The 27,345-nt window shown below is 32.0% G+C and overlaps 2 protein-coding genes, 1 long non-coding RNA gene and 1 pseudogene across 4 annotated transcripts; 2 read left to right on the forward strand and 2 right to left on the reverse strand.

Annotated features, from left to right (window-relative positions):
* Positions 1–31: 31 nt before the first annotated feature.
* On the forward strand, positions 32–2,217 carry LOC124824535 (protein neprosin-like). Its single transcript, XM_047296968.2, has 7 exons — positions 32–175; positions 278–364; positions 490–681; positions 762–929; positions 1,367–1,420; positions 1,548–1,694; positions 1,843–2,217. The coding sequence occupies exons 1-7, from the start codon at positions 32–34 to the stop codon at positions 2,215–2,217; spliced, it is 1,167 nt and encodes a 388-aa protein (XP_047152924.2).
* A 6,166-nt stretch (positions 2,218–8,383) lies between these two features.
* Positions 8,384–9,061, reverse strand: LOC148204507 (protein RSI-1-like). Its single transcript, XM_088092955.1, has 3 exons — positions 8,960–9,061; positions 8,850–8,883; positions 8,384–8,750 (listed from the first exon to the last, which is right to left on the reverse strand). The coding sequence occupies exons 1-3, from the start codon at positions 9,041–9,043 to the stop codon at positions 8,569–8,571; spliced, it is 300 nt and encodes a 99-aa protein (XP_087949081.1). The 5' UTR covers positions 9,044–9,061; the 3' UTR covers positions 8,384–8,568.
* A 2,949-nt stretch (positions 9,062–12,010) lies between these two features.
* LOC148204508 (uncharacterized) lies at positions 12,011–18,565 on the reverse strand. Its single transcript, XR_015780286.1, has 3 exons — positions 18,424–18,565; positions 16,859–16,960; positions 12,011–12,216 (listed from the first exon to the last, which is right to left on the reverse strand). It is a non-coding gene; the product is annotated as an uncharacterized LOC148204508 (long non-coding RNA).
* LOC124824545 (transcription termination factor MTEF18, mitochondrial-like) lies at positions 18,311–20,570 on the forward strand (annotated as a pseudogene). The gene is made up of 2 exons (XR_015780277.1): positions 18,311–19,641; positions 19,744–20,570. The product of XR_015780277.1 is annotated as a transcription termination factor MTEF18, mitochondrial-like (transcript).
* Positions 20,571–27,345: the final 6,775 nt, after the last annotated feature.

The following is a 27,345-nucleotide window of genomic DNA, read 5'->3' on the forward strand; positions in this document are numbered from 1 at the left end:
CATTGAGTCATTTGTGATATAGGAGAAAAGAATGATGAATATATTGTTCTTTATATTTTGCTTGTGTTTGGTGATTAATCACAATGTTGATGGTATTCATGATATTTTGAATGAAGATTTGGAGTTTGAGAGAAATTCCAAGCTAAGTGATAAGTCTCCACTCAAGACTATTCATGTATTTCACAATTTTCTTAAATCTCTTCATATAATTTTCTTTAACTTCATTTTCATATTACATGGATTATTAATTTTATTATTTTTATTTTGGATTATATAGACAAAGTTTAGAGATATTATTGACTGCATTGACATTTATAAACAACCGGCCTTCGACCATCCTTTACTAAAGAACCATAAGTTACAGGTAATTAATAAAAAACATTTAATTATATAGAAAGTGAGAAGCTTTAAAATATTTCAATGTTTTGGTTTTAAGTGTTAATCTCTTTTTCATTTTATTTTTATTCTGAATTTTTTTTTATTTTGCAGATAAAACCCAACTTTGAAAATTTAATTGAAAAATCAAGTGTAAATAATTCGCGATTTGAATCTATGTTTGGGCTTCAGAAAGTAAAATGTCCAGAAGGAACAGTTCCTATACAAAGAGCAAAAGATGATTTCACTAAAAAAAGATTATTATTAAATAATCATACATTGGTTCAAGACATCCCTGGAGTTCACGTAAGATATCTCATTGGTTGTTTATTTTTGTAAATTATATTTGAAGTTGATTAGTTTCTTTAATATATTGAATTTTATAGATTGCAGAAATATCTATTCCCACAAATTATGCTCCTTTGTATAAAGTTAGCGGAATAAATAGCGTTTATAATCCAAGAGTTACTGGAAAAGGTCAAAGTTCTATCTCACATATATGGGTTGAAAATGGACCTCTGGAATCTACCAACAAAATAACTGCGGGATGGCATGTGAGTTATAGTGATTACATTTATGATTTTTTTGTCAATTTAAGTTATTTAATTTGTATCTTAAATATCAATAAAAAGAATTAAATATTTTTAATTATGTTTTTATTAAATATTTGTATTTATATATGAAATAGTTAAAATATTTTCTGTTTCTTTCAATGCCTGTTTTATTTATATTAAATTTATGAGATATTTAAAATTTAATTGAGTCTATCATTTTTTATCTATCATTCTATAAATTTAAAATATACTTATTTTTTCCTTCTTATTATACTCATACATTTACTATGTTAGACGTAAAGAAAAATAAATAAAACAAGAACAATATAATTGTGAAGAAAATTTATCACAGTTATTATTTTTTATGAAAATAATTTCAAAACTTGATAAAACAGAACATAAAATAGTTTCTAATCCTTCTCATTCTTTGATATCAGGTGGATCCAGAATTATACGGTGATACAAAGACCCATTTTTATGCAGTATGGACGGTAAGAAGAGATACCATTATATAAATAAAAATGAATCTTATTTATTTATTAATGCCATTATTCATTTTCTTTTTATGCTACACACGTTCCATTTCTTTAAATTTAAAATAATGTTAAAAAATTGCAGAGAGATAATTTTAAGAAGACAGGATGCTACAATGTTCGGTGTTCAGGTTTTGTTCAGGTTGATAAAAATAATTTCCTTGGGTCATATTTTCCCAAGACATCCACCTATGGGGAACGAAGTTACGAGGTTTTCATTTCTATTACTCAGGTAAAAGTTATGCAATTAAATTTCACTGTAATTGAAATTAAGTTATGCATTATCAATGTCCATTTTACCTTTTTAAATACATTTTGAAAGTAAACATAATTATAGATTTGTAATATTTGATGTTATTGAGAGTGTGATGTGTTTTCAGGATCCAGATACAAAAAATTGGTGGATAGCCTTGGGACATTCAGATATAGGATATTATCCAGCAGCATTGTTCTCGAATTTGGAATCAGCATCGATTGTTGGGTGGGGTGGAAGAACAGAAGCTAAGGTTGGAGATCCTAGTCCTCCAATGGGATCTGGGCATTTTCCTGATGGAAACGAACAACATGCATGTTATTTTAGATCTCCCATGATTGAAGACGCATCAAGAGAAATTTATGTACCTAAATCTATTATGACCAGACCCTTTTCTGACAACACTAATTGTTATGGTGTTAATTACTATAAAGATGACCAAGAGGTTTCTGATGAAGGTGTTGTCCAGTTTGGAGGACCTGGAGACAAATGTGGAAGTTAATTTTCTTTATAATTATATTTTATATCATTTTATATTTTATTTATTTTTCTATCATTTTTTCCATTGTCTTGGTAGTTTAAAATATCTTTTATTTCTGTTTAATGTCTATAGTTTTATTATCAATATCACTAAGATGATATGTTTCTTACTTCAACTCACTCATTAACTGGTTTATTTTTCAGTCCTTTCAACTTGTCAATTAACTCGTTCCTTCCCTTGAGTTAGTTGAAAGAGACTAGATAAAATAAACGAATTCATAAGTGAATTAGAAACAACAAAACAGAAGTAACTATTTGTAACATCCCAAAAATACAGTAATAAACCATATAATAGAATAATTACATTTAATAATAAACAGTTCAGTCTTACACTAAAATAGCGTACGCTTGCGGTCGAACGACCTTACATAAAGATTTAAAAGTAAGCTGTACAATATTTAGGGAAAAACATAACCGAACGGTTTACAAAAATCCAAATACCGAACGGTCAGATAGCAAACGAAAAGAGGAGGTGATCGAACGATCACCTCATACTAAACTACTAACTATCAATCCGAACCTCCTACGGCTCGGCCTTTACTTCCACTTCGACTAAGTTCTCCTCTTCTAGCGTCTCTTCCAACAATGCATCTCCATCTGCTCACATCTACACGAATGATCATTGCAATGACAAGACGAACGCACAAGACGATACAACACAAGGAAAAACACAGGGTAAGCTTATATAATTTAATTCATACAATCAACATATATAAGTTAAACAATCACACAAGAACATTTCAATGTACGTATCATACAAAACCTATCACTAGACTGACCGTCCGGACTGTATGAAATCTGTGTAGCTACAGGCGTTCGTGCACCCGGGTGATGTAATAACTGGGATACACTCAACAGCTGCCACCCGAGGTTAACCCTATCTGTCCAAAGTACCCCTAAGGACTAGGATCTCCTGTCGTTCCCACACATGACCTACTCTCCTCTACGTGAAGACGAGTACCCACGGAACATCAGGATGAACAGCCAGCTTAGCATGCCCACAGTCATACTTTACCAATTTCAGTATTCAAGCATGAGTCGTTCCTCCCCGGAACGCTCGTCCAAAAATCACAACCTTTCAAAATCTCATTTTCTTCATCTTTATTTAATAATCATCTCATTTTGAACATTTTACACTAAGATCCGTTCGGGTACAATTTACCGAACGTCCAACCCTGACTTAGAACGAGACTGAACAATTTGGAGCTAGACCGAGGGCCTCAAATTCCAGAATAAATTTAGACCAAGAGGTTTACTATCGGTTTGAGAAAGAAACGAAGTACAATCTAATATTAGCGCCAATGAACAGAACGAACGTAACTTGCAAAATGAGTCAATTAGATGAATTGACTCTTAAGAACTTTAACCGAGCATCTAAAAAGAAAATTATATTCAGCACTAAAGCTCCAGGCCGAAGCCAATAGACTCAGACACTTCAAGAGATTCAAAGAATAATACATAGAGGAATTCTAATGAATAAACCGAGCGTTTATGAGGACTTAGATTATTTAGATTTAGTATTAAGAAATACGAATGTCAGTTAAAGTCTGAACACTATAGGGAGTGAACTTTAGTGGTTTGAATGAATGCTAGTATTAGAAAATTTTGTTTAAGGAGATAGAAAGAGTGCCCGGTGTAAGACCAAACACTTTATTAGGACGAACACTTGATATAAGACCAGGTGTTACTAACAGGATATCAAGACAGAACTATGCTTGGTCGAACGCTCAAGCACAGTCTTTCGAAGTGTAGACGCTCGTCCTCAACTAGGATCCTTCCCAAATGAAAGAATCCACTACAACTCACAATTCACTAGAAAACCGAATGGTAAAGGACCGTTCAGTAACGTACGTACCCTTTCTTAGAAAATTTCTTACCAGAATCGTTATTATTTAAATTCAGTTCTTAACATACAGTTTCATACCTTTATACATTCACACAATAATACATTTTTCATATCTCATAGCATCCAAACATAGAAATTTCATACATTTCATGCATCATAACATAGCACACTCATTTTTCATATCCAATCAAAACAACGAACGCTCATGCAACACATAATCATATAAATTAAATTAATAAGCTTCCCTTACCTCAGAGCGTGAACGTACGTCCTACAGAATGAAAATCACTTCTCCGAACTACGATCTTTTCCACCCTCAACGCTCAACTACTCTTCGAACCCAAATAAAACAACAGACTGAATTCATTCAGAATGAAACTAAGGACCCATGCAACCAGAACTTGGTTTCCATGTTTACAAGAACGAACGGTTAAGGAAAAAGGAAACTTACCAGTTTCAGAACACAAAGTTGTTCGGTTCAGAATGGAGCTCAGGGCGCCGGAAACGCTTCCACGGTGCCTGAATGGTGATCGGAGAGAAGAAAGGGTAAGATTTCTTAGAGAGGAGAGTTTTCTAGTGAGAAGGAGGAGAAATGGAAGATCAGAGTTTTGGGAAGAAGAAGGTGCATGCAGAAGAGAGTGGGTACGAATTTTCAGAAAATCAACTTTTGTTTCCCACGTCCCAACGGACGTCCGCTCTCCTGCCGACACCTGCCTTCCACTATCTGATTTTCGAATCCTCGTTGATTGACACCTGGCGTCCGCGCAGAGGGTTTTGGGTGCGATTTAAATGACTGACAGGAGGGATTTTGGTGGTTTTTTCGAGGTCTGACACTATTCCATCATTTTATTGATTAATAAAATCAAACGATATATTCTTAATTAAATTAAAAATATTTTAATAAAAGGAAAATGTATAATAAGAATTAAATTGAATATACGCAACTTTATGAGATATTTAACACTTAATTAAACTTATTTTTTATCTATCATTCTATATTTGTTAAACTATACTTAATTTTTTTTCTTATTATACCCATACATTAACTATCTTAAGAAAAATAAAAAAAATAAAAATTATATAATTATTTTATTATAATGAAGAGAATTTATCATATATTTATATATTTATTAGTTTTTGTGGAAATAATTTTAAACTATAAACAAAATGGAACATAAAAATGTTTCTAATTGATCTTTTACTTTGATACAAGAACCCGATTGTTTGCAACATGGACGGTAAGAAGAGATATTATTAGATTTTATTTGATTAAATATATTTTGATCACTGAATTATAATATAAAATTAAAATTAATATTTTCTCAAACTTTGATTATATATCTAAAAGAATATATACTTTTTGAAAAATATAAATTTTTTATATTTATTTGATATTATCCTTTTTTTTCAATATATATATATATATATATATATATATATATATATATATATATATATATTATAATCATTTTAGTCTTATATTATATATGTTAAATAAAAATAAAAATGTGCCACTACCATTTATGAACCTAAACCATCTCAAACTGCATCCTTTAGTGATAATACTCGTTGTTATGGTGTTAAATATTATGGTTATCAAGAAGCATACAGAGGAAGTGTTCTCCAGTTTGGAGGACCTGAGGTAATTGTGAAAATTAATTCTTTTTTAATAATTAAACTTTGTATGAGTTTAAAAATACTCATATTTATTTTACAATAATATATCATTCTCTTTTTTGTCTAGATAATTTTCAGAATTCTCTTCTATAAAATATTTATTGTTAAAAATTTGTAACAATATTAAGTATTATTGGAATTGTAATATTTATTGGAGATAAAATAATCTAGAATATATAAATGAGTATACACCTCATTTTATAAGTAAATTTTATAAAATTAAATTAAGTTTAAAGTTCTCGATGTAAAATAGATACAAACCTCGTTTTTTTATGTAATTAAGTTAGATTTAAAGTCTAATTCTTATTCAATACAGCACAAATAAATACTTTTTTATATATTACATGTGAACGTAATTTATTTCATATATTAAATAACGTTATATAAATGTAAACTTCAAAACATACATTTAACCTATAAAATATACAAATTCATTCGTATTTATTTATAAACGTCAGTTATTAAAATTAACGTGAAATTGTTTAACTTTTAATGTATATATAGTTTATTATAATACTTATGTATTTTTTTTAATTGAATTATAGTTACTGGTGGTCTAATATTTAGGAAGTTATTACATATCAAACGTTACAACTTTCATGTTGTACTTATTTTACTTTAGAATAATTTCGTTTCTTTATGAAAGATGCCTATTCAAAAAGCAAATGTCATTTTAAATAGTGAAAAGATTTTAACACATGAACATCAAAAGAAAAGTTAAAAGACTTGCATACAAAACACTACTTGTTTTAAGTTATCCATCGGTGTATTTTAAATCATTGTCAACAAATAAACAGCCAACTATGTTATAGATTTAGTAAAAAAAAGCATTCTCTAAGCTGATTGTGAAACAATTCAAGTGAAGTTTGGGAAATCAATCGCAAATTAATTTTCACGTTTGATGATTGAGTCAACTAGAAGTACACATAGGTGACAAAATTGAAGAAATAAATATTGTGGTTGAAAATATATCTAAAGTTGTGGTGGAAGATAAAGTAGTAAGGAGTGAATATGATATGTTGGTTTTGATTTAAAAATGGGGTTTTGAGATGTGAAAATTGGAAGTGAGGGCTGGATGAGTAAAACTAAGGTCTAGGACCGGTTAGTAGGTCATTTAAGATTTGTATAACTAATTAGTTTACTAAAATCTGGTTAATGGAGTGTAAAATCTGATTTGGGTATTTTTGGATAGTTAGGTTGATCCAATACGCCAATCCTTTAACCAAATGAGCCAATTAGTATCAAATTCGAAAGATGAACATGTTTTAAATCAATTTATTGTTAAAGATACTAGTTGGGTAATTGGAATGGGTTTTGGGGTATTTGGATCAAATTATGGAGTTTCTAAAGCTTCTGGTGTGGCGTTCAGCGGTGCTCTAACACCAACGAGTTAAGAGCTTTAACGCTCAGCTTCATTAAGGTGGCGCTTAGGCACCCAATTTGCAAGAGAGTTGGCGCTCAACGACAAGAGTGTGTTGCTTAGCGCCACTTTGTTTTCCTGGTTTCACTTGTTTTTGAACTTCTCTTAATTCTAGGGTTTCACTTAATTAGTTGCCTTATAATGTATGTATGTTTATGAGCTATATAGAGTTGTGATAAAATGTGAATGATTGTGAATGTAATCAATGAAAAAGTGATTTGTTAAGTATGTGAAAAGGGATTCTACGGTGAAAATCCTTATGTGGTGTTTGTGTAATGTAATGTCGTAGGAGCTTTCAAATGAGAGAATATTTTTTTACTCCAATAACTACCTAATCTCAAGTAGATAGGGGTAGATATATGGTGAGGAGTAAGAGAATGTTTGAATGGTTATGTCTAGAGTCTAGATATATATGTGTCAAGTTGTGCCTGATTATAATTGATTTGATGCTAGAACTTTATGTTTATGAATTGTATTAAAGTATGTATGATTCTTTTAAAATTTGTTTAATTTTGCATGTGTTTTTATTTGATTGGTCTGAGCACAAGGAGAAAAGTCTTAGTTGAGCATATGCTAAGAATAGAGGATGTAGATTATAGCTCGTTAGCCTAATTAGATGATATTAGAATTAGAAACTCTTATATATAAAAGTTTGAATTATGATTATATTTTGAATGACTTTAATATTTTTATATGTCTTTTGTTAGTTGACTCTTCTCAACTATGAAATGTGTGATAATTTCTTTTATAGTATTAAAATTATAATTTAGGATGTTACATCTTACGTATCATAAATTTAGTCATTATATTACTAAGTTTTATATTAGGTGAATAAGAAAAAAAAACTACAAAATTTTAAATGCTGAAAGAATAATAATAGACTTTACGAATGATTGTTGAAGGTATTAAAAATGTTAAATAAAATTTACTTATAGTATACAAATAAATTTTATATTTGTTAGTGAAATTTAAACGTAACAAAATTAAATAAGTTGTTTTATGGTTAATTAATTGTTTAGGATGACTTTTAATTAAATAAGTTGTTTTATTGTATTCGTTATTAGATAAAAATTGTCTTTTGATATATACTTATATTCACATAAAGGTTTATTTGTTAAGAAAGTGGTGTCAAGAACCAATTACCTTGAGTGCTTGATTGATAAAAAAAAAAGAAAATGAAAACGATTTGTCTTCTAAACAGTGTGTTCCTGTTGAAGTTGACAAAAATATCAATGAAAACAATCAAAGTGAAGATCTCGTTGACTCCCTCAACCCTGAAGGGAGAGTTAAAACTATAGAGTTATACATATATATATGTATAATTTTTGTAGGAACAGAAAGTAGAATCTACGAAAGAAGGTATGATGGGTTTAAGGGCATTTGGGTCGTCCTTCCTTGGTCTTCCAGGAGTTGTAACAAGGGCAAAGTTGCTTGTTGCCGTATGTACCAGGAGGAACGCATAGGCATTTGGCACAACACTTCTGACAGAAAAACATGCATGGCTTCTTGTGTGAAGTTGCCGAGCAACGGTATGTGCACTTGGGTTTACAATCTGTTATTCAATCGCATATTCATCATCATCATATTCATCATCATCATCATCATACAAATTAACCCAAAACCAACATCATCCTTTTTCACCACTCCATACCTGAAGGCCCAAGTGTTCCGCTGCGCGTATAAGCCTGAATTCAAACATCACATACACACTTGTCAGAGATTTAATCATTCTGCTTATCTACATTATGTAATCTAATGTACCTGAGCTACACTCGAGAATGAGACCAACAGAAGAAGCAGAGAGAGGGCAAGCATCATGGGGCTGTAATAGGAAGCTGCTGCCATCGCTATATGAATGTAAGCTTTTCTTATTTCTTTGTTAGGAATTGGAGGGATATTTATAGGAATAACACCACCGAATACGAAACCTAATAATGAATCCCGTTGTTTAAGGCGTTGAAAAGGCTGATTGGAAAAAGTTTTATGATAAAGTGAGCGAAAACAGCGCCATATCTTTTCTTCTGTTTGTTTTTATTCTCTTTTTTCAACTCACCAACATGTGACTGAACATGCACTTTACTATTACCGAATGCATTAATTCAGCGACAATAATTAATGGATATTTGTATCCCATAACCAAAGAATAATATTACATATGCTAAAAGCCAGGATTCTTCTAAACCAAAATGCAAAACTTAGCACTAAATCATGGAAATTGTACACTAATATGTATATCATATGGGCTAGTGCTTTATGCAAAGATAAATGTTATTTTTGTTCTTCACTAGAGATAAAATTAAAATTGACCTAACTTGCAATGAGTTAAGTTAATCGAAGCTTTTAAAAGAGATAAAAATTTATTTTGAGATATTAATCTACCAGTATTCAATAATAAATCTTTGTCAAGTTTTCATTTCAAAGTAGTTGACACTACTACATTTGTGTTAGGATGAAAAAAAAACCTAAGAATTTAGAATATTTGAATTAAATAAAGTTCGGCTGAAATAACCTCACCCATCTCAAAATCTTGCGTTAAAGGAGACAAGCCATTTATAGAAAACAAACGAATTAATACAAAGAAAACCTCTAAATATTTTTTTCTGGCTAATTCTTTTGATAATATACAAACATCAATAAAAATAACAAAACAATTTTATCTAAAAATAGATTCTAAAATAGGTCCTTAAAAATCAGAGCGAATAAAATTAAATGAAAACTTACTCACTTTATCATATATATATATATATATATATATATATATATATATATATATATATATATATATATATATATATATATATATATATATATATTATATTTGCTAAGTAATATATTAAAGTGTACCAAATTTTATAGTGAAAAAAAGTTCTATTTATTAAAAATGACATACTTTAATAAGATATTTTAATCATTTTTATTTTTAATTTAAAATAAAAAATAAAATTAAATTAAAAATTATTTAAATACCTTTAACTTTAAAATTTATAATTCATTATACATACGAAAATATTTTTGTCAATTAAAATTTGGTATAGTTTAAGAGATCATATAAAATAACCAAATATATATATATATATATATATATATATATATATATATATATATATATATATATATATAAAAAGATAAGATGCACAATATTTTCACAATTAATAAATATTACATTACAGAAACTTAACAACCTTGTTATTAAACAAATGAGAGAACGAAGGGAAAAAAAACCTTGGTGAACACACCTTTCTGTCTCACCTCTAACCTTAACTCTATGATAGCAATGATGATAATTAACAAAACAACAGAAATTAATAGTTATTAAAATTTGAGAAACTATTATACTAACATAAAAAGATAGGATTATTTAATTAATATCAATCATACCATTTACATTCTTGTTAATTATCTCTGTTTGTAATAACCAACAGTATAAAAAAATAAAAATAAAAATCTAAAAAAAAATCTAATTATTATAAGAATATTAAAAATATTTTTATCCTATTAATCTTCTATTGACAACCATTAATTTAACCATAATATAAATCCCTATTTGCAACAATTAATTTAATCATGAAATTAAACTCGGTCAAATATAATTCCGAAATCTAAGTAAACAATACAATATATGTAAAAGAGAAGAGGTATGAAAGTAATCAACAAAAATTATAATATAAAAAAATTGGTTGATATGTTGTAATAATTTTGTAAAATATATAACCATTTTGTTAAAGTATTTTCGCCGCAGGTAAAATTAAATTCTTATAAAAACTATTGTTAAATATATTGTATGAACGGAGCGATGTATGTCTATCAGTTGGTCAATCATCAAGGAAATCAATTCTTATAAAAACTAGTCTTAGATACTTATTTCGTCTTCACGTGAATTTCTGTTTAATATTCGATTTTAAAAATGAATTTATTGAGTCTTAAAATTGTAAAAATTGTATAAATGAAGTCCCCTCCGTTAAATTAGCATAAACGGAGTTAATTTCGTACTGACCTTGCTGTACTTTTTTTCTCTTTCCTCTGTTGTTGCTGCCATCTTTTTTTCTCTCTCTTTTTCTCTTTTCCTCTCCCCAATACCCATTCCCAGCCAACCCTTCTGCAAGCCACCATGCCAGAACCAAGCAACCACTTCTAGCCAACCCTTTTCAACCATGGGCACACCCAATTCCCTCCACCCATTTCTCCTAACATCATATCCCACAACACTGTACGCTCTGGCCGAGGTTACCCAATACAGAGTTTCTCCAATGCACACATTCTCATTGGGTGTCCACACCGTCAGTCTCACCGTGAATTCCACTGCAAAAAAGAAGGGCATTACCGAAGGCCAGAAGCCCTCGGAAACAGCCCAAAACCGTCGGTAAAAGGTAATTACCGAAGGTTTATCGACGGCCAAAGAGCCCTCGGTAAATCCCTTGTCGCTAACATTTACCGAGGGCTTTTGCCCTTCGGTAATTACCGAGGGCCAAAAGCCTTCGGTAATTACCGAGGGCCAAAAGCCTTCGGTAATTACCGAGGGCCAAAAGCCTTCGGTAATTACCGAGGGCCAAAAGCCTTCGGTAATTACCGAGGGCCAAAAGCCTTCGGTAATTACCGAAGGACAAAAGCCTTCGGTAATTTTCGAAGGGCGAATTTTCTGCTGTCCAGTAACCAATTATGGTGTAGTTTATGACCTGCTTTGGTGCTAATTTCGTGTGATTTTTTATTACTCTCCTGCATTGTGGTGCAGTTTATGAAATTTTTCATGACATCAAGTCAAACTAACCACTGATATTTCTATTGGAGAAGGATAATTGAAAAAGAGATATCAAATTATATTGCATAATATGTTTGTAGTCTTTTACATAAGATACTTGTTGCCACAACACTACAACACTACAAGTTTTTACATCTCAGTACATAGGAAAAACATTTAAATTCTAAGAACAAATGTAAACAAGAACTAATAATAAAGACTATAAAGACTATCCAAGTTCAAGCGGCATGATGAAGCAGAATTTGATCAAGGTGTCACACACCTGCAAACCATAAAGTATAAATGTAAGTAGAAGTCATAGGTATTGGGAGAAAATTACCATACTGCTGGAAATGTACATCAAAGGTATATTTTTTCAACCAATATGAGAAGTAACGGTAGCAAAACATACCTAAATCCAACTTTCATAATAGTATCAACCAATAGAAAATTAACCGAGAATTCATAACTCAAGGTTATAAACTGGATTACAGCAAATCATAACAGCACTACGCTCGGCGTTAACTTATTCTCTTTTAAAGCATCCTTAGCGTCCATACCATTCACTCAATAACATTTCAGTGCAGTAAAACATATAATTTATGTGCTTAAGGAATGTTTAAAGATCTAACAATGTTATGTCAGATTAGAAACTCTAATCTTCTCTAATTATTATGTAGTAAAATTCCTAATTCTATTTCCAGAAAGAAAAAGGACAGCTAGTAAATTTTCTTCATACAACATACTCACACTACAACCAAGTTTATCATACTTTGATTAGCATGTCAAAAGTGAGAAATAGAGCATCATTCTCGGTTCCTCCAATATTCCACTATATTTCCATAAATCATATATTTTCAATCATACATAACAACCACAAATTCTATCCTAGCATCAATTCACACATAATGACTTTTCAAGAATCTCGAAACCATTCATAAAACTACAACAACCAGGGAATATGCAACGCTATAATCATTTCCCTACATCATATTTCATCCAACATATTCAAGTATATATTAATTCTGCATCAACATTATGTTGTTTAAAGATGATCCTTATATAAGTTTTCCAAACACCTAAGCACATCCAGTCACGGTCTAAACATCATAAAACCCAGTGCATTAATATACATATATATATATATATACCAACCAGAAAAATACACATAATAAACCATAAATTTCTAGTTCTTAATTTATAAACCCAAAATCAGAACTCAATATGTACACTTCCTACATAATTTTTCTGATATTATGTACAACAGAGCAGGGGTATGGCATTACTGAACTGGAACATGATAATAATGAGATTATAACAGCACTGCTACACACCTCACAAATATCTCTCTAAGTTCTAAAACAGATCAGAATTTCGAGAAAGTAGCCATTATTAACTCTAAAATACAATTAATGACATATTCAAAGACACAAGCATGCATACATTAAGTTATAGAATCATTCAAGCATACATTAATCAAATTTTTAAAACAAGCTCAACATTTGTTCCTCGTCCTCATTTTCTCTTCCTTTTTATATTCAAAATAAAGCGGCAGCTAATCAAATGCAACCTGTGGAAACCTGATAGATAACACGACCAGATAGAAGTTAAAAACATAACTTCCCTATACGATAACAATTTCATAAACCAAAATCATTTCAAAATCAATTTATCCCCCCTACACACTAGGAATTTCATAAATCAAAATAGGTGCAAAATGAAACTGCAAATAACGACACCGTATATCTCCCAACTAGGTTTATCACTTTATCCCTTTTTTTTCTGCTGGTATCCTCTTTGGAAGACAATCCAGTTCTCGATGTTCAGTTGAGCACCATTTTATCCCTTTCCAATTTCATGAACTTTTACACATACTGCAATACAAAAAGTAAACTGCAACAAGTTTCAACGCTTTTGATTGGAAACAATAAATTACCCTCTCTTCCAGGTTTGTTAGAAGTTAATTGAAGTTCAAACCACTATTTTTACCCTACTCTGTATCTAAATACTATAACAACTGCCACCAATTAATCATTCTAATCAACAGAGTTACACCCTCATGTGTCAGATCCATTAAGAAGAAAAACCTAATAGTTACACAATAAAAGCAACAGAATAATCAGAAACCAGGGAACAAAGGCAAAGTGTGAGAAGAAGGTCTCTGACCTGGTACCACCCGAACTGTGGAACAAGCAAAACACCCCGTCATGCGGTTTCCTTTGTCAACTTCTTCTCATTTTATTTCACCCCCTCCCACTATATATATCCGCCAACACTTCCCTCTCTCACAACAATTCACCAACAACGTTTCACTTCTTTCTTAGACAACATAAACTAATGGCCTCTCTTACATTCTTAAGCTTTCTCCTATGTTTATTTCTGGCTGTTTCAATTCTTCCTTTCAGTTCAGCCAGGAAACTCAATGACTCAGAGCCCCAACTGAAGTTCCAATACCACAGAGGACCTCTTCTCACAGGTAAAATCTCTGTCAACCTCATTTGGTATGGCAAGTTCAAACCTTCCCAAAAAGCCATACCCACTGACTTCATCACCTCCCTTTCATGACGGAAAACGGAGGCAAACCCTAGATTGAATGGTTTGATCGGTGTACATTCTAGGGTTGGGGATTTGGGACGTTTTGATCAGTGGAGAGAAAGGATTCAACGATTGAATCGATGGAATGGAACGAACAGAGGTTTTAATCGGGCAAAAGTGAAGATAGAACGGTGAGGATAGGTTTAATTGGTGAAAAATGGATTCTTTGGTGGATTAGGCAGAGGTAAGGGAGAAATGTACAGGAGAATGAAGATATAGAGACTAACCATGGCTGGCGGATTAAGATCTGAGGTGGAGGAGCTCGAAATATGGATCGGAGACGAGCGAAGGTTCGAGAGAAAAAGAAATGTGTGCGGGTGGATCTCTCTAGAGAATGACTAAATGAAGATGTGGTTTGTACATGAAGAGGCATCGCAGGCATTACCGAAGGGCAAAAGGCCCTCGGTAATAAGCCTTCGGTAATACGCGATTTTATTGTAGTGTTCCACCGGCCGAGGTTACCCAATACAAAGTTGAACTCGAAGACTCCGAGACTGTGACTCCAACGACGGGGTTGGTCCTCGCAACGGTCAACTTCGAGAATGTGACGTAGCGAAGAGGTCACCAAAGTTCGAATCTTTAAGGCGGATCTCGCAACGGTCCCGACGAGATATGACGCGGATCTGCCTCGACTAGATCTTGTCGGACTGGAGTCACTCGCCCCTCTCTTCACCGACTTTCGCGGCCAGACATGCTGGCCCAAGATGCCAGGCTTTGTGGGCCTTGCCTTTCTCGTAGTACTGGATGTACTCTTCTCCGTCAAGCTCCATGAAGTTTTTCACGATGAGACCGTCGCTCTTCATCTCTGTTTCCAGAAGCCTCTCCATGAAGACGGTGACCCCTTTTGGTGGTCTGGAGCACAAGGTGATGCAGTGGGGAAAATGGGGGATCACGAAAGGGCCGGCGTCGGAAACAAGTTCGGGATTCGATCTCACGGACTCCATAGCGGTCACGGTGAAGAGGGAGAAGCCGTTGAAGGCGAGTTTGGGGATGCGGAGATTGTTCGCCACGTCATGAACCCAGGGGCAGAGGAAGTCGACGACGACGCAATCGGGTGGGTGCTGCAACTTGTAAACAAAACAAAATACCGAGCAGTCACATGCAGTGGGAGCAGAAGGGACCGAGTGGTCACAGGAAGTGGGAGACGCAGGGATCGAACGGTCACATGCAATGGAAACAGAAGGGACCGAACGATCACATGCAGTGGGAGCAGTAGGGACCAAATGGTCACAGGCAGTGGGAGCATGAGGAGAACACCAAACGGTTGGATGAACCAGACTACTACTTTGAATAATGAGTGAATCTGTGTTCGAAAAGATAAGCTTTGGAGGAAGAGACAGAAAAAAAAAATATTTAATAAAGATATAGAAAACAGAAAAAAAGCTAGGACATTGCACGAAAAGCAGAGGAGAGAGAAGAAAAAGTGCATATTCCTTTGTCACGTCAGTTGGAAGTTAACTCCGTTTATGCCAATTTAACGGAAGGGATCTAATTGATACAATTTTTACAACTTTTGGACTCAATAGATTCCTTTTTAAAACCGAGTATTAAAGAGAAATTCACCTCATAACATGAAGATGAAGTAAGCATTTAAGCCTAAAAACTACAAAAAACCACCTAACTTTACTTAGTAATCATTCGGTCTTATGGTCTATTTTTTTATTAACAAGATAAAAACATACTTAATAGGTATTATGTCACAAGGTAAGTAATTATATTTATTGAATATTTAATACTTAAACTATAACAACCAATTAGTACCTTAAAAATTAATTTGAGCGTCGGAGATCATTTAGTAGTTTGGATTTAAACTCTATCGTGAAGACTTGGTAAAAATAAAAGAATAATAAAACAAAGGGTGTTGCTCCCTCCACCTCCACAGCCTTCTCCCTCCACCTCCCCAATTATCTTTAATTCCAATTATATCCTTAAAGTTAAAATTTTTTATTTTTATTATTTTATTATTTTAATATTTAAATATAAACTAATATAAATATACATTATTAAAATACATTAAAAAGATATTCAAAAATAATAAATCAAAATATTAAAATATCTAATAAAATAATAACAGAAACATAAAATTAAAACAAAGCTTAAACGGATGACATCCTTCAACGGATGTCAACATCCGTTTAAGGCGAAACAGATGTCGACATCCGTTTTGCCTTAAACGGATGTTGACATCCGTTGAAGGATGTCATCCGTTTAGGCTTCGTTTTCATTTTACGTTTTAGGGTTAAAGGATTATTGGAAAGATTATTGGAAGGATTATTGGAAGGGGTTAGGGTTTAGGGTTTAGGATTATTGGAATGATTATGACTACGTACCTGGAGAGGAACCACGACAAGCACATTACACCACAAACGCACTGCACCACGTACTGCACCGAAAGCAAGAGGAAGATTGCTTGATAATTCTTTTCACGATCACTGAGCTTTGCAGAAAAATATTTTACTCATACAAGGAACTACGTAGGTTATCAGTGAAATATGTTATAAATGAGTAAAATTAAAAAACAATAATTCTAAAAATAAAATTTTACTTAAGGGCAAAATAGTAAAGAGAAGGTGAAGGGAGAAGGCTGTGGTGGTGGAGGGAGCAACACCCTAAAACAAAATAAAGAGAAGTGATAAGATATGAAGAGGTAGTTTCTCGACCTTCCATACTAAAACAATAAACCAAATTAATCACTTTATAAAGTAAGGGTTTAATGTATTCATCAAGTGTTTACACGTTACGAGTTCTATCAAACACTCTTTATACCACGAATTAAATAAAATATTGGGTAATATAATACTTGATGAATATGACAATATTCAAAATTGTGATTTAAAAACTTAAAAACCTTTCAAACCAAAAATTATGAAATTATTAGTTTATTCAGGTCGTATATAAGTATTGTTATAATAGTAATATATTGTTTTTCTTAACGTTTTATTATATTGATTTTGCTAGATGTATATTAAATCAATGCCTTTAATGAACTATGTGACTATTTTCTTCTTACAAGTTATTTTTAATTAGACGTAATTTAAAATATACAATAGGTCAAATTTTGTGTCCGTCTACAAATATAATTTTTAAAATGAACATGTTTTACTCTAACTTACTGGTAGTTTTTGTCTTTAAAGATTTTTTTTAAAATAATTTAATTGATATTTATTGAAACTTATTCACCTGCATATTAAAACAAAATTTCTAAATAATTTTAATCTATACTTGGTGCTGCAAAACTAGTCATGGGTTTATGTTGCAAGAATTTCATACAACAATGAATCTCATGTCACATGTAATGTAACTAATCATGATTATTAATAAACTATAAGTCAAATTATTATTAAGATAACTTAATCACTTCTTACAAATATAACTTTTTGTTTTCATAAAAAAAAATCTATCTTTCCGACAAATATATTTTATCTAACATTAATCCAACAACATAATGAAAACCATTAATAATGTTCTCAAATAAAATTTTGATTATGCAAACTAATATGTTTTAGAAGCATTATAAATGCATAATCTCTTTCAAAAATTGTTATTATAAATATAAATAATTGTTATAATTTTATTATTATAGTTTTATTTATTTCTTAAATAATTTTTTATTTTAGATAATTATTTTTGTTTAAAAATAAAAAGGATGGTTAAATTAAAAAAAACAATTAAACTAAAAAATCATACTTAAAAGATAGAATTAATTAAAAATATTAAAAAATGTACATAATCATTAAATGATGATTATTTCTATAGAAGAAAGTAATATTGTTTGTGTTTTTAGGTGAGACGATATTAGAGATGTTGGAAATGGATGCACAAAACCTAAATTACAGCTCCTTTAATTTATTTTACGACTTCTAACAAATAGATAAAATAAGTTGATTTTTTTTACCAGTAAAACGTTTTCCGGTCTCGTGAGCGGTGGAAGCGGTGGCCGTAGCTTCATTCTGACGCCATGAACACTGTTATCTGCCACCGCCTAAGGCTAAGTGCAAAACTACTTCTCTATTCTTTCCCCAAACCCTCTTTCTTGTTCTCAACAACTACTTCCGATTCTGTCTCCTTCACCATATCCTACCTCACCAACACCCGCGGCTTCACACTAGAGGTTGCACTGAAACTATCCAAACGACTTCGTTTCAACACCGCCCAAAAACCCGATTCCGTCATCTCCTTCTTCCAAACCCACGGTTTCTCCGCCCCCCTGATCCACCGCATCCTCAGCAAATGCCCCGAACTCATGGTATGCGACCCCACCCGAACGCTTTTCCCCAAATTCCACTTCTTGGCCTCCAAAGGCGTTTCTGCATCCGGCGTCGTTTCCATTGTCACTAGGAACCCCTGATTCCTCTGTCGCAGCCTCGAAAACTGCATCTTCCCCACCTTCCAACTCCTCCGAAGGTTCTTTCCCTCCGACCTCAGAGCTCTCGCTGTTTTCTTCACCTGTCCCTATGTCATCGGCAACTGTCACTTGGCATCAAACGTTGAAAGGTTGTTCGACGCCGGAGTCGCGCACGTCGGCATTCGGCACTTGCTCTCCTCTCGGTCTTTTGTTCTCTGCTCCAACCTGAGAACCCTTGTGGAGGAAGTGAAGCTGTTGGGGTTTGACCCTCTGAAGGTGACCTTCGCTGTGGCCCTTGAGGCCAAAAGTACAGTTTCGAAACCCCTTTGGGATGCCAAAGTCGACGTGTTGAAGAAATGGGGTTGGTCCGAGGATGAGGTTTTGGTTGCGTTTAGGAAACAGCCTAAAATGATGCACTGTTCCATGGAGAAACTTGATGCAGTGATGGGGTTTTGGGTGGGTTGGCTTGGATGGGATCGTTCTACGCTTATTGCGTACCCTTCGTTGTTTTTGTTCAGTTTGGAGAAAAGACTCGTTCCGAGGGCTTTGGTTCTGCAGCATCTTCTCTCCAGAGGATCGGTGAAGAAGGATGCTAGCTTCGTCACACCGTTTGTAAAGTCTGATGAGGGTTTTCTGAAAAAGTATGTGAGATCTTTCACGGAGGAAACACCCTGGTTACTAGAGCTATATCAGAAGGGACAGGGGAGCATCCTAGCATCTGGTTGTTGAGATTTAATTTAACTCATGCACATACATACAGATTTTGGTGTAATTCATCTCTAACCACTATCTCTTCTCCGACGATCGTAATGTGTTGTTTATTCACTATGAACATTTTCCAATTAAGTCCTAGTTGTGAATATTTTATAGGTGATTGATCCAGGAGAGCAAAAGGTGTTGTTGTTAGAGAAAGCCTTTGCAGGTAATATTGATATTGATTCTCATTAATCCTTCTCTTGAGTTTGTTTCATTCTATGTATTATTTTTCAATGATGCGTACCTTCATGAATTGTGGGATTGGAATGTTGCTTGAATTTCTAGTCATTTCTTAACCTGTTGAGCACGAGAGCGAGAGGCTATGCAAATCAAATTTCTTCCGACTATTCGATTTCCTCCTGAAAATAGAACTATGAAATATCAGAAATGCATGTGTCCTATGCAAATCTGGGTGATTGAATGGTTTGTCAGAGATTTTTTTTTAACAAATTTTGTTGTTAAAAGCTTTTTGGATACTCTATACAGTATTCCTTCTAGATTTTCTCTTGCCAAATGAACGCTGATTTTGTCATGAATTTGAAGAAAGGTTATGCTTCTTACAGGACTGCTACTGTTTTGTGTGGAAGAAGAGAATAATTTGCATCATGTTGTTTCGTTGAATATTTCTTTGGAGAAATGATCCTGATCACGTTTATTATTAAATATGACAATAAGAACACTAATATTATCTATCTCATTGGCAATGAGAAAATGAGCAAGGTGCGAGGCATTTTCAAATGGCAAGATGACAAAACAGAACCAGAAACACCCAACACTGCAAGCAGGCAAAGGAATAAGGGAACAAATTCTTAGTGAATTGAGAGAGAAAGGATGTTACCACTGCTATAACTTAGTTTTGACATAATTATTTGTTCTTTAATGTTCTCTCTTCTTATTCTTTAGAATATTTTCCCCAATTCCTAATAATATTTTGCTTGCTATATTCGGTACATAATTCATTATAGGTTCTTTAAGCGCCCATAAAACTGAGTTGTAATAAGATTACTTCTTAGATTTTCTGCTGCAATTGCCACTGTCCATCAAGATGTCAAATACATATTTCTGCTGTAAGATGAAAACTGCAGCAGATAGAAACTCTGCAACCTAGATAGTATGTGAAAAACGCATGAGAAAGAAGAAACGGAATGGGGAACCAAAGGAGAATAGAAGAACGAAAGAAGAAACAAGAAAAGGAAAAAATTGATAAAGACAGAATGATTTAGAATTACACAGTAAACAGCAAAAAATAAAAATTGCTTAATATAAGCATAAAACGGAGAAAACAGTAAAGCGCTAAGTTATGCTAGCGCTTAGCTATAAACATAGGCATTCAGAATTAAGAATACTGAGAGCCTCCCTCAAGTTGGGAGTAATTATTGAGCATTCCCAACTTGAAATATAACGTGTGGAATATTGAAGTTGGTAGAGTTTTTGTTAAAATTGACGGTGGTAGAATTTTGTTAGAATATAAGCTTGTTGAAGATTAGAGCATATAGGAAGAAGCTTGTTAAACCTGGGTGAAGTCTTTTTTTCAAACGATGTGACAATTAATTTCTGTCTTTGGTTCGTTCATGAAACAATTGATTATAAACGATATGCGTGATAGCTTAATTGTCACAGTAGAGAAGAGTAAGTTGTGAATGAGAAATACAAAGATCTTGCATGAGATGAATTCTAAAGAGCTTCTAGAAATTGTTGGTTGTTTCTTTGATCACGAAGCAGTGTTGCGGGATTTTAACTTGAGTGAAGATATAAGAAACTATGAACATAATGGGTTGTGTTAAATCTTCATACATTGTTAAGTAAAGAAAAGCAAGAATCACCAAGAAACAAGAAAGGAAAAACTGAGATGAAAGATCAGAGATACATAGCAGAGCTCTTATGTCATCTTAGATTTCCAGCTGCAATTGCCACTAAACCATCAAAATGTCTATATACGTTTATGCTGTAAGATGGAAACTGCAGATAGAAAAACTGCAACCAAGATAGTAAGAGAAAAACGGAAGGTAAGAGGAAACCAAAAGAGAATGAGTAATGGTTATAAGAAAGAAAGAAGAAACAACCAGCTAGCCAAAGTAATATTGTCTTGTCTGCTGCTACGTGTACAGTATGCATGCACTGTCGCTTTGTATCTTCTGCATCCTTTTGTTGACTGATATGTTGTATAATTAATGTCAATCAGATTTCAATTGCTGCTAAATATTCAGAGATTGAACCAAGAGTTTTCGAATATACCATGTTATTGCTTGGCCATACGTACACTTCTTGATTTAAAACATTTCTCATACTCCCAAACTAGCACGTATGAAATATTTGATGTAACATCTCAAAAATATATATACGTGGAAGTTAACATATAATAATATATTAAAACAGTTATAGGAAAATAAAATTAACCTTAAAGTTATTACAAAATAACCATAAAATTTAAAATTTTACAAAATTCCTATACTACTACAAAATTATGTACCTAACCGACCGGTTTATATACCGCTATTAACAAGATTAAACAGTAAGGTACTAAACGGCTAGTCTTTCTGTTTCTTTCAAAACTTGCTCCACCGAGCACTCCTCTACCTCTGTTCACACCCAAAGGTAATCATTGCAAGAGAAGAATCAAACAGGAACATGGACAAAACAGGAAATAAACACTAGCTTAGCACATGAGTTACTCCTCTCTACTTGAGAATGAGTAATCACAGAAGATAAACACTAGCTTAGCACGATATCCACATTCATACTTTACCATTCAATGACCATCCACAAGACATTCCACCTTGGAATTCTTCCACAGTACTTAAAAACATAATCCTCATCAATTAACATATAATTTCTATCAACACCCAATTTCGTCCGGATAGGTAAATAAGTAAAAATAAAGAATAAAAGAATAATAATTAATGGTGGGTAAAAAGAATAAAATAATAACTTTAATACCAAACACAATATTTTTGAAATGTTAGTTTAATATGGTAATAATTTGAATCAATATTATGCTAATAATTATAAACAATAATTAAAATAGTATATTGATATAATTTCATGCATCAATTGCTTTTAAAGAGGAAAATAAGATTTTTAAAAAATGGACAAATTTTCTGACAATAATGATAATCAATGTTTTGAATATTATTTAATTTGTTTTCTGACAACCAAGACCATTTCTTTCCATGTTTTGTTCATTGTCAATTAATTCACAATTAAGGGCAAGATTATCATAATATTACAATGTGTGTATATAAATACGCACACTGCCATAGAAAAAGAACGAAAAAAAAGAAGGAGAAACATGCAGAAATAATAAAAAGAGAGAAAAAGAGGATAGAGAAAAATAGGTTCTCATTCATAAGGGTTCTGTCAACGGCAATCATCAAAGAAGAAATACGAGAGTACTGAAAGCTAAAAAGGTATGTCACCTTTACACCATTCTTTTTCTTTTTATTGTATTCTGAAGTTTTTCTTAAAGGGTTTATTTTTCCACAAATAATTTTTTTTTAAATCATAAATTTTTTTATAAGTATGTGTCGGCTTATGGCCAGTTTCTTTCTTTTTTCCACCATTCTTAAATAATAAAAAAATACGAGTTCTTTAAAACAAAAAAAAATGTCGATCTTGTTAAATCAAATCTTTGTTGGGTTCGCTTTTCAAAAATCTAAATCAATCTATAATAATTTTTAAAACAAACTCACAAACATTTTTCTACACAAAGAACTACACGATCCCTGATTGTCCATAAACCATGTCAACTTTATACATTTAATTAAAGGTACTGCTTTTAGGCAGGCGTAGTAGGGTGCTAATACCTTCCTTACTCGTAACCGATTCCCGAACCTAAAATTTACTTTTCGCAGACCATGTCTTTATTTTTTGGTTTTCCATAGTTTTGTCCATAATAAATTATGGTGGTGACTCCAAAATCTTTTCTTAATCCCGTTTGTTTTTCGGCTCGTCGTTCCGTCGCGATCTCGGTTGCGACAATTTCATTCAACAATCATATGCTCATTGATAAGACCGAGAACCCTGTGAACGATCGAGACTCAACGATTTCTCACTACCCAAAGGATAGAACCGAACGGTCCATAATAGATAGAACTGAAGAAGTGGGAACACTATTAAACACCAACCACTAGAAGAGACCAAACACTAACACTAGTATAAGTGCTAGTATAAGACCGAGCGCTAACACTAGCATAACTGCTAGTATAAAATCGAGCGCTAACACTAGTATCACTACTAGTATAAGATCGAGCGCTAACACTAGCATAACTGCTAGTATAAGAACTAGCGCAAACACTAGCATAACTACTAGTATAAGACCGAGCACTAACACTAGTATAACTGCTAGTACAAGACCGAGGGTTAGCACTAAGAAACCCACCCTTCTAAGACCGAACAATCATGAATTGGTAGGACTCCAAGAAGACCGAACCCAGTTAATGACCGAGCACAGAACAAGACTGAGCAGTCAATAGTAACCCCTCGGTGTTCTGCATAATTCTGCAAAACTTTTGCAGAATTATGAGTAACACCCAATTTTGACCAAAACAAGATATTTTTCTTAACTTCTAATCCTCTAAACTTGAATCATAAATCAATTTAAACCTATCCTACTGAACCTAAACCTTTCTAACACCAATCTAAAGGATCTCTTTAACAAATTTCACCTAAATTATGCAGAATCAAGAACCTAATGACCAAAAATCCATTTTCCTACTTTGTACATGTTTTTAAAGCAACTTAAAGATTCTAACAAGTCTAAATAAACTTGCCTAGACGTACCTTACCACCCAATTTCACTCCTAACCTCAAACTCTCATTTTCCCCTATTCTCTTCTTAAAAATAGAACAGACCGAACACTTTTCTGCAGAAAACCCAACCAGTTCATAGGTTTCAGTCATACACAGAATTTCAAACACAATTCAATCAAACATCCACTTATTCATACACGCAAACGTCCAAACAGAAATTACAAACATAGAAAAACATAATTAAATTACTAGCTTCCCTTACCTCGAATAAACCAGACAAATTCTACACTTCCACAATCTTGCCTAACCCGCAAGTAACTTCTAAGGCAGCCTACAAATTTTTGATCGGTGAAAAGGAATCAATCAGAGGACCAAAGACAAAAAACAAATTCAGAGGAGTAGTTGATGAACACATGCAAGCTAAACACATGTAACAGAAAATGCAGGAACCTCAAAGGACGAAGGAATTGAACTTACCAACTCCAAAATAGCAACTTGATCGGTGAAAAGAGAAGCTCTTCACATCAGGAAAGCTCAAGCATGACCTGATTGATGATCAAATGAAGAAAAAGTGAGAATTTCTAAAGAGAATTTATAGAAAGAAGGAGGAGAAAAGAGAATTCAGAAATTTGGAAAGAAGAAGTGCATGTAGAGAGTGAACGAAATTTTGAACTTTTTACTTATATACTACTACCAAAATCGTTTGGTCCAATCAGTTGTATATACCTGGCTTCCTCCACTTTTTCTGAATTTCTCGATCCTTACATTTGAAGTGGGATTAAATTAAATCTCTCATCAAATAGTTTTGATTCTGACTCACATGAATTGGATTAGAAAAATTCACAAGATGAACAAGTTTTCATTGAAAAAACTAGTTATTGGATTTTCTTTTTAAAAAATATATTTATTTTAACTAAAAGAAAAAATAAAATTAAATCCTAATTTGTCATCAATATAAGTGTTCTTAATTTGTTAAAAAAATATATACAAACATTTTAATTCTATTAACAAATTTTGTAAGAAATTTCAAAATAAATTTTAATAAGTTGTTTACTTATTAAAAAAATGACATAATAACATAAAGAGTTGATATTTAATTTTTTATATTACCTAAACATATTTTTCAGATAATCATTTAATTTTTTTGTACGAAAGATTAATTTAGATCGAAATTAAAACTAAATAACACATCTTAATTTAAAAATTTAAAATAATAAATTTATGAATAATAAGTTGATGAATTATTTTATTATATGTTGTTTATTTTTTATTTTTAATGTATAACTTAAACTTATATTTAAATTTTAACAATTTTTTTAATATAATATAATATATATATATATATATATATATATTTATTAATTATAAAAAAATAATAAGAATTTTATTAAAATTAATTTAATATTCTCATTGATTGGATTTCATGTTTGTTGTGTTTAGAATTTTATTATAATATACTAAGTTTTACTTTATTAAATATTATAAGTTTTTTTTAATTGATAAAATTAATAAATAGATTATACTCAACTTTATTAAATTATCTATTGTATATTTTATTTAATAATATAATAATAACTATGATATAAAATATTAAATTAAATATAATATAATCACAATTTATCTAAATAAAATATATAATTTTATATGTGTATATAAATTATATTATTTTTAAAAATTAATTAAAACTTTGTAGAATAATTAAATTTTTATTTATTTATGGTCCTAATCCATTTAAAAAAAGTTTAGGTTAGAGTTTTTTGTTTTCCACTAAAGGGAACTCGTAAAAAAAAGAATTTTAAAGATGAGATAGGACTAAACCATTTAACATGGATCAAGTTCACAATTCTAGGTTAATATATTTAAGTTGTTAATTGTTAAAATTGAAGTTATTTAAACGGACAAAAAAATATCCTGATAATGAAAGTCATTAAATAAATGCAACACTATCAAAATTAATATATCAACACCATTAATTTAAAAATAATAGGATAATTTTTAAAACAATTTTGCATCTGTATTAATATTGATATCAAAATCACTTTTTGTTAAGTTTTTTTTCTGAGAAAATAAAATCATTTAAAAATACTCGAACTAAATTTCTTTATACATGTTAAGCATTTCAATTTAGAAAAAGAAATTGATGAACAATTTTTCGAAAGATTAAAATATACATTAAAAAAACTTTTTTTCCTTTTACAAATGTTTACCGATAAGTTTATCCAAATGTTATCTCATCAACTCTTCCAAAGGTAAAAGCACTCATAAAACCACGATAATCAGGTCAGTGCACGTTAAAAGTCAAGCGACATTACGACACTCAATCAATCCGACCAAGCTAGGTTTAGCAGACGCTCAATTACGTTAAACGGTATTGGACCAATTAATCCAACACTTAAATAATTGAACCAATAGTCCAACAAAAGAGGAGATAGTAAAAAATATATAACTGTAGTAACGCGGATTACGGGGGCAACTAATCGGATCCCCAGAATAATGTGGATCACGGGTAACTAACCGAATCTCCAAAATAACGTGGATTATGGGCAATTAACCGAATTTTAAGGTAATCATTTTGTTTTACATTTTTAAATACAAGAGGAGCTAAGAAAAAAAGATACGTTTTGCTCTAAGACTTGGGAGAAAAAGATCACTTGTTTGAGAACTGAGGTTCATAACTCATATATGACTTTAGCATCGGAGTATCTTCGCAGGTACCTCCACTTTCATTGAGGAGGAGGACGCATTACACCAGTGAAAGGAGTGTGAACAAGTTACAGAAAGGTGAGTAACAGATATCCCAGGAGGAAGAACAATTATCCTAGACATTCAGAAATAGTAAAGCATCATCAACAAGGTTCGTATCTCGGTCCTAAATAATCATACTGAAACATTTGGCGCCCACCGTGGGGCCGAGATTTGGAGATACCCAAAGAAGACCACAAGAACTATGGAAGAAAGCAACACCAG

The sequence above is a fragment of the Vigna umbellata genome, chromosome 1, assembly GCF_029865625.1.
Source record: "Vigna umbellata cultivar VRB3 chromosome 1, Vumbellata_1.0, whole genome shotgun sequence".
NCBI classification, from domain to species: Eukaryota; Viridiplantae; Streptophyta; class Magnoliopsida; order Fabales; family Fabaceae; genus Vigna; species Vigna umbellata.

What these genes read in the sequence shown, in the direction of transcription:
- LOC124824535 (XM_047296968.2), top strand. Translation starts at nt 32, where the DNA reads ATGATGAATATATTGTTCTTTATATTTTGCTTGTGTTTGGTGATTAAT. An exon ending in CTCCACTCAAGACTATTCAT is followed by an intron (nt 176 to 277) that starts GTATTTCACAAT and finishes TGGATTATATAG; the next exon opens with ACAAAGTTTAGAGATATTAT. An exon ending in AAGACATCCCTGGAGTTCAC is followed by an intron (nt 682 to 761) that starts GTAAGATATCTC and finishes TGAATTTTATAG; the next exon opens with ATTGCAGAAATATCTATTCC.
- LOC148204507 (XM_088092955.1), bottom strand. Translation starts at nt 9,043, where the DNA reads ATGGCAGCAGCTTCCTATTACAGCCCCATGATGCTTGCCCTCTCTCTG. An exon ending in CATTCTCGAGTGTAGCTCAG is followed by an intron (nt 8,884 to 8,959) that starts GTACATTAGATT and finishes GTTTGAATTCAG; the next exon opens with GCTTATACGCGCAGCGGAAC. An exon ending in CGGAACACTTGGGCCTTCAG is followed by an intron (nt 8,751 to 8,849) that starts GTATGGAGTGGT and finishes ATTGAATAACAG; the next exon opens with ATTGTAAACCCAAGTGCACA.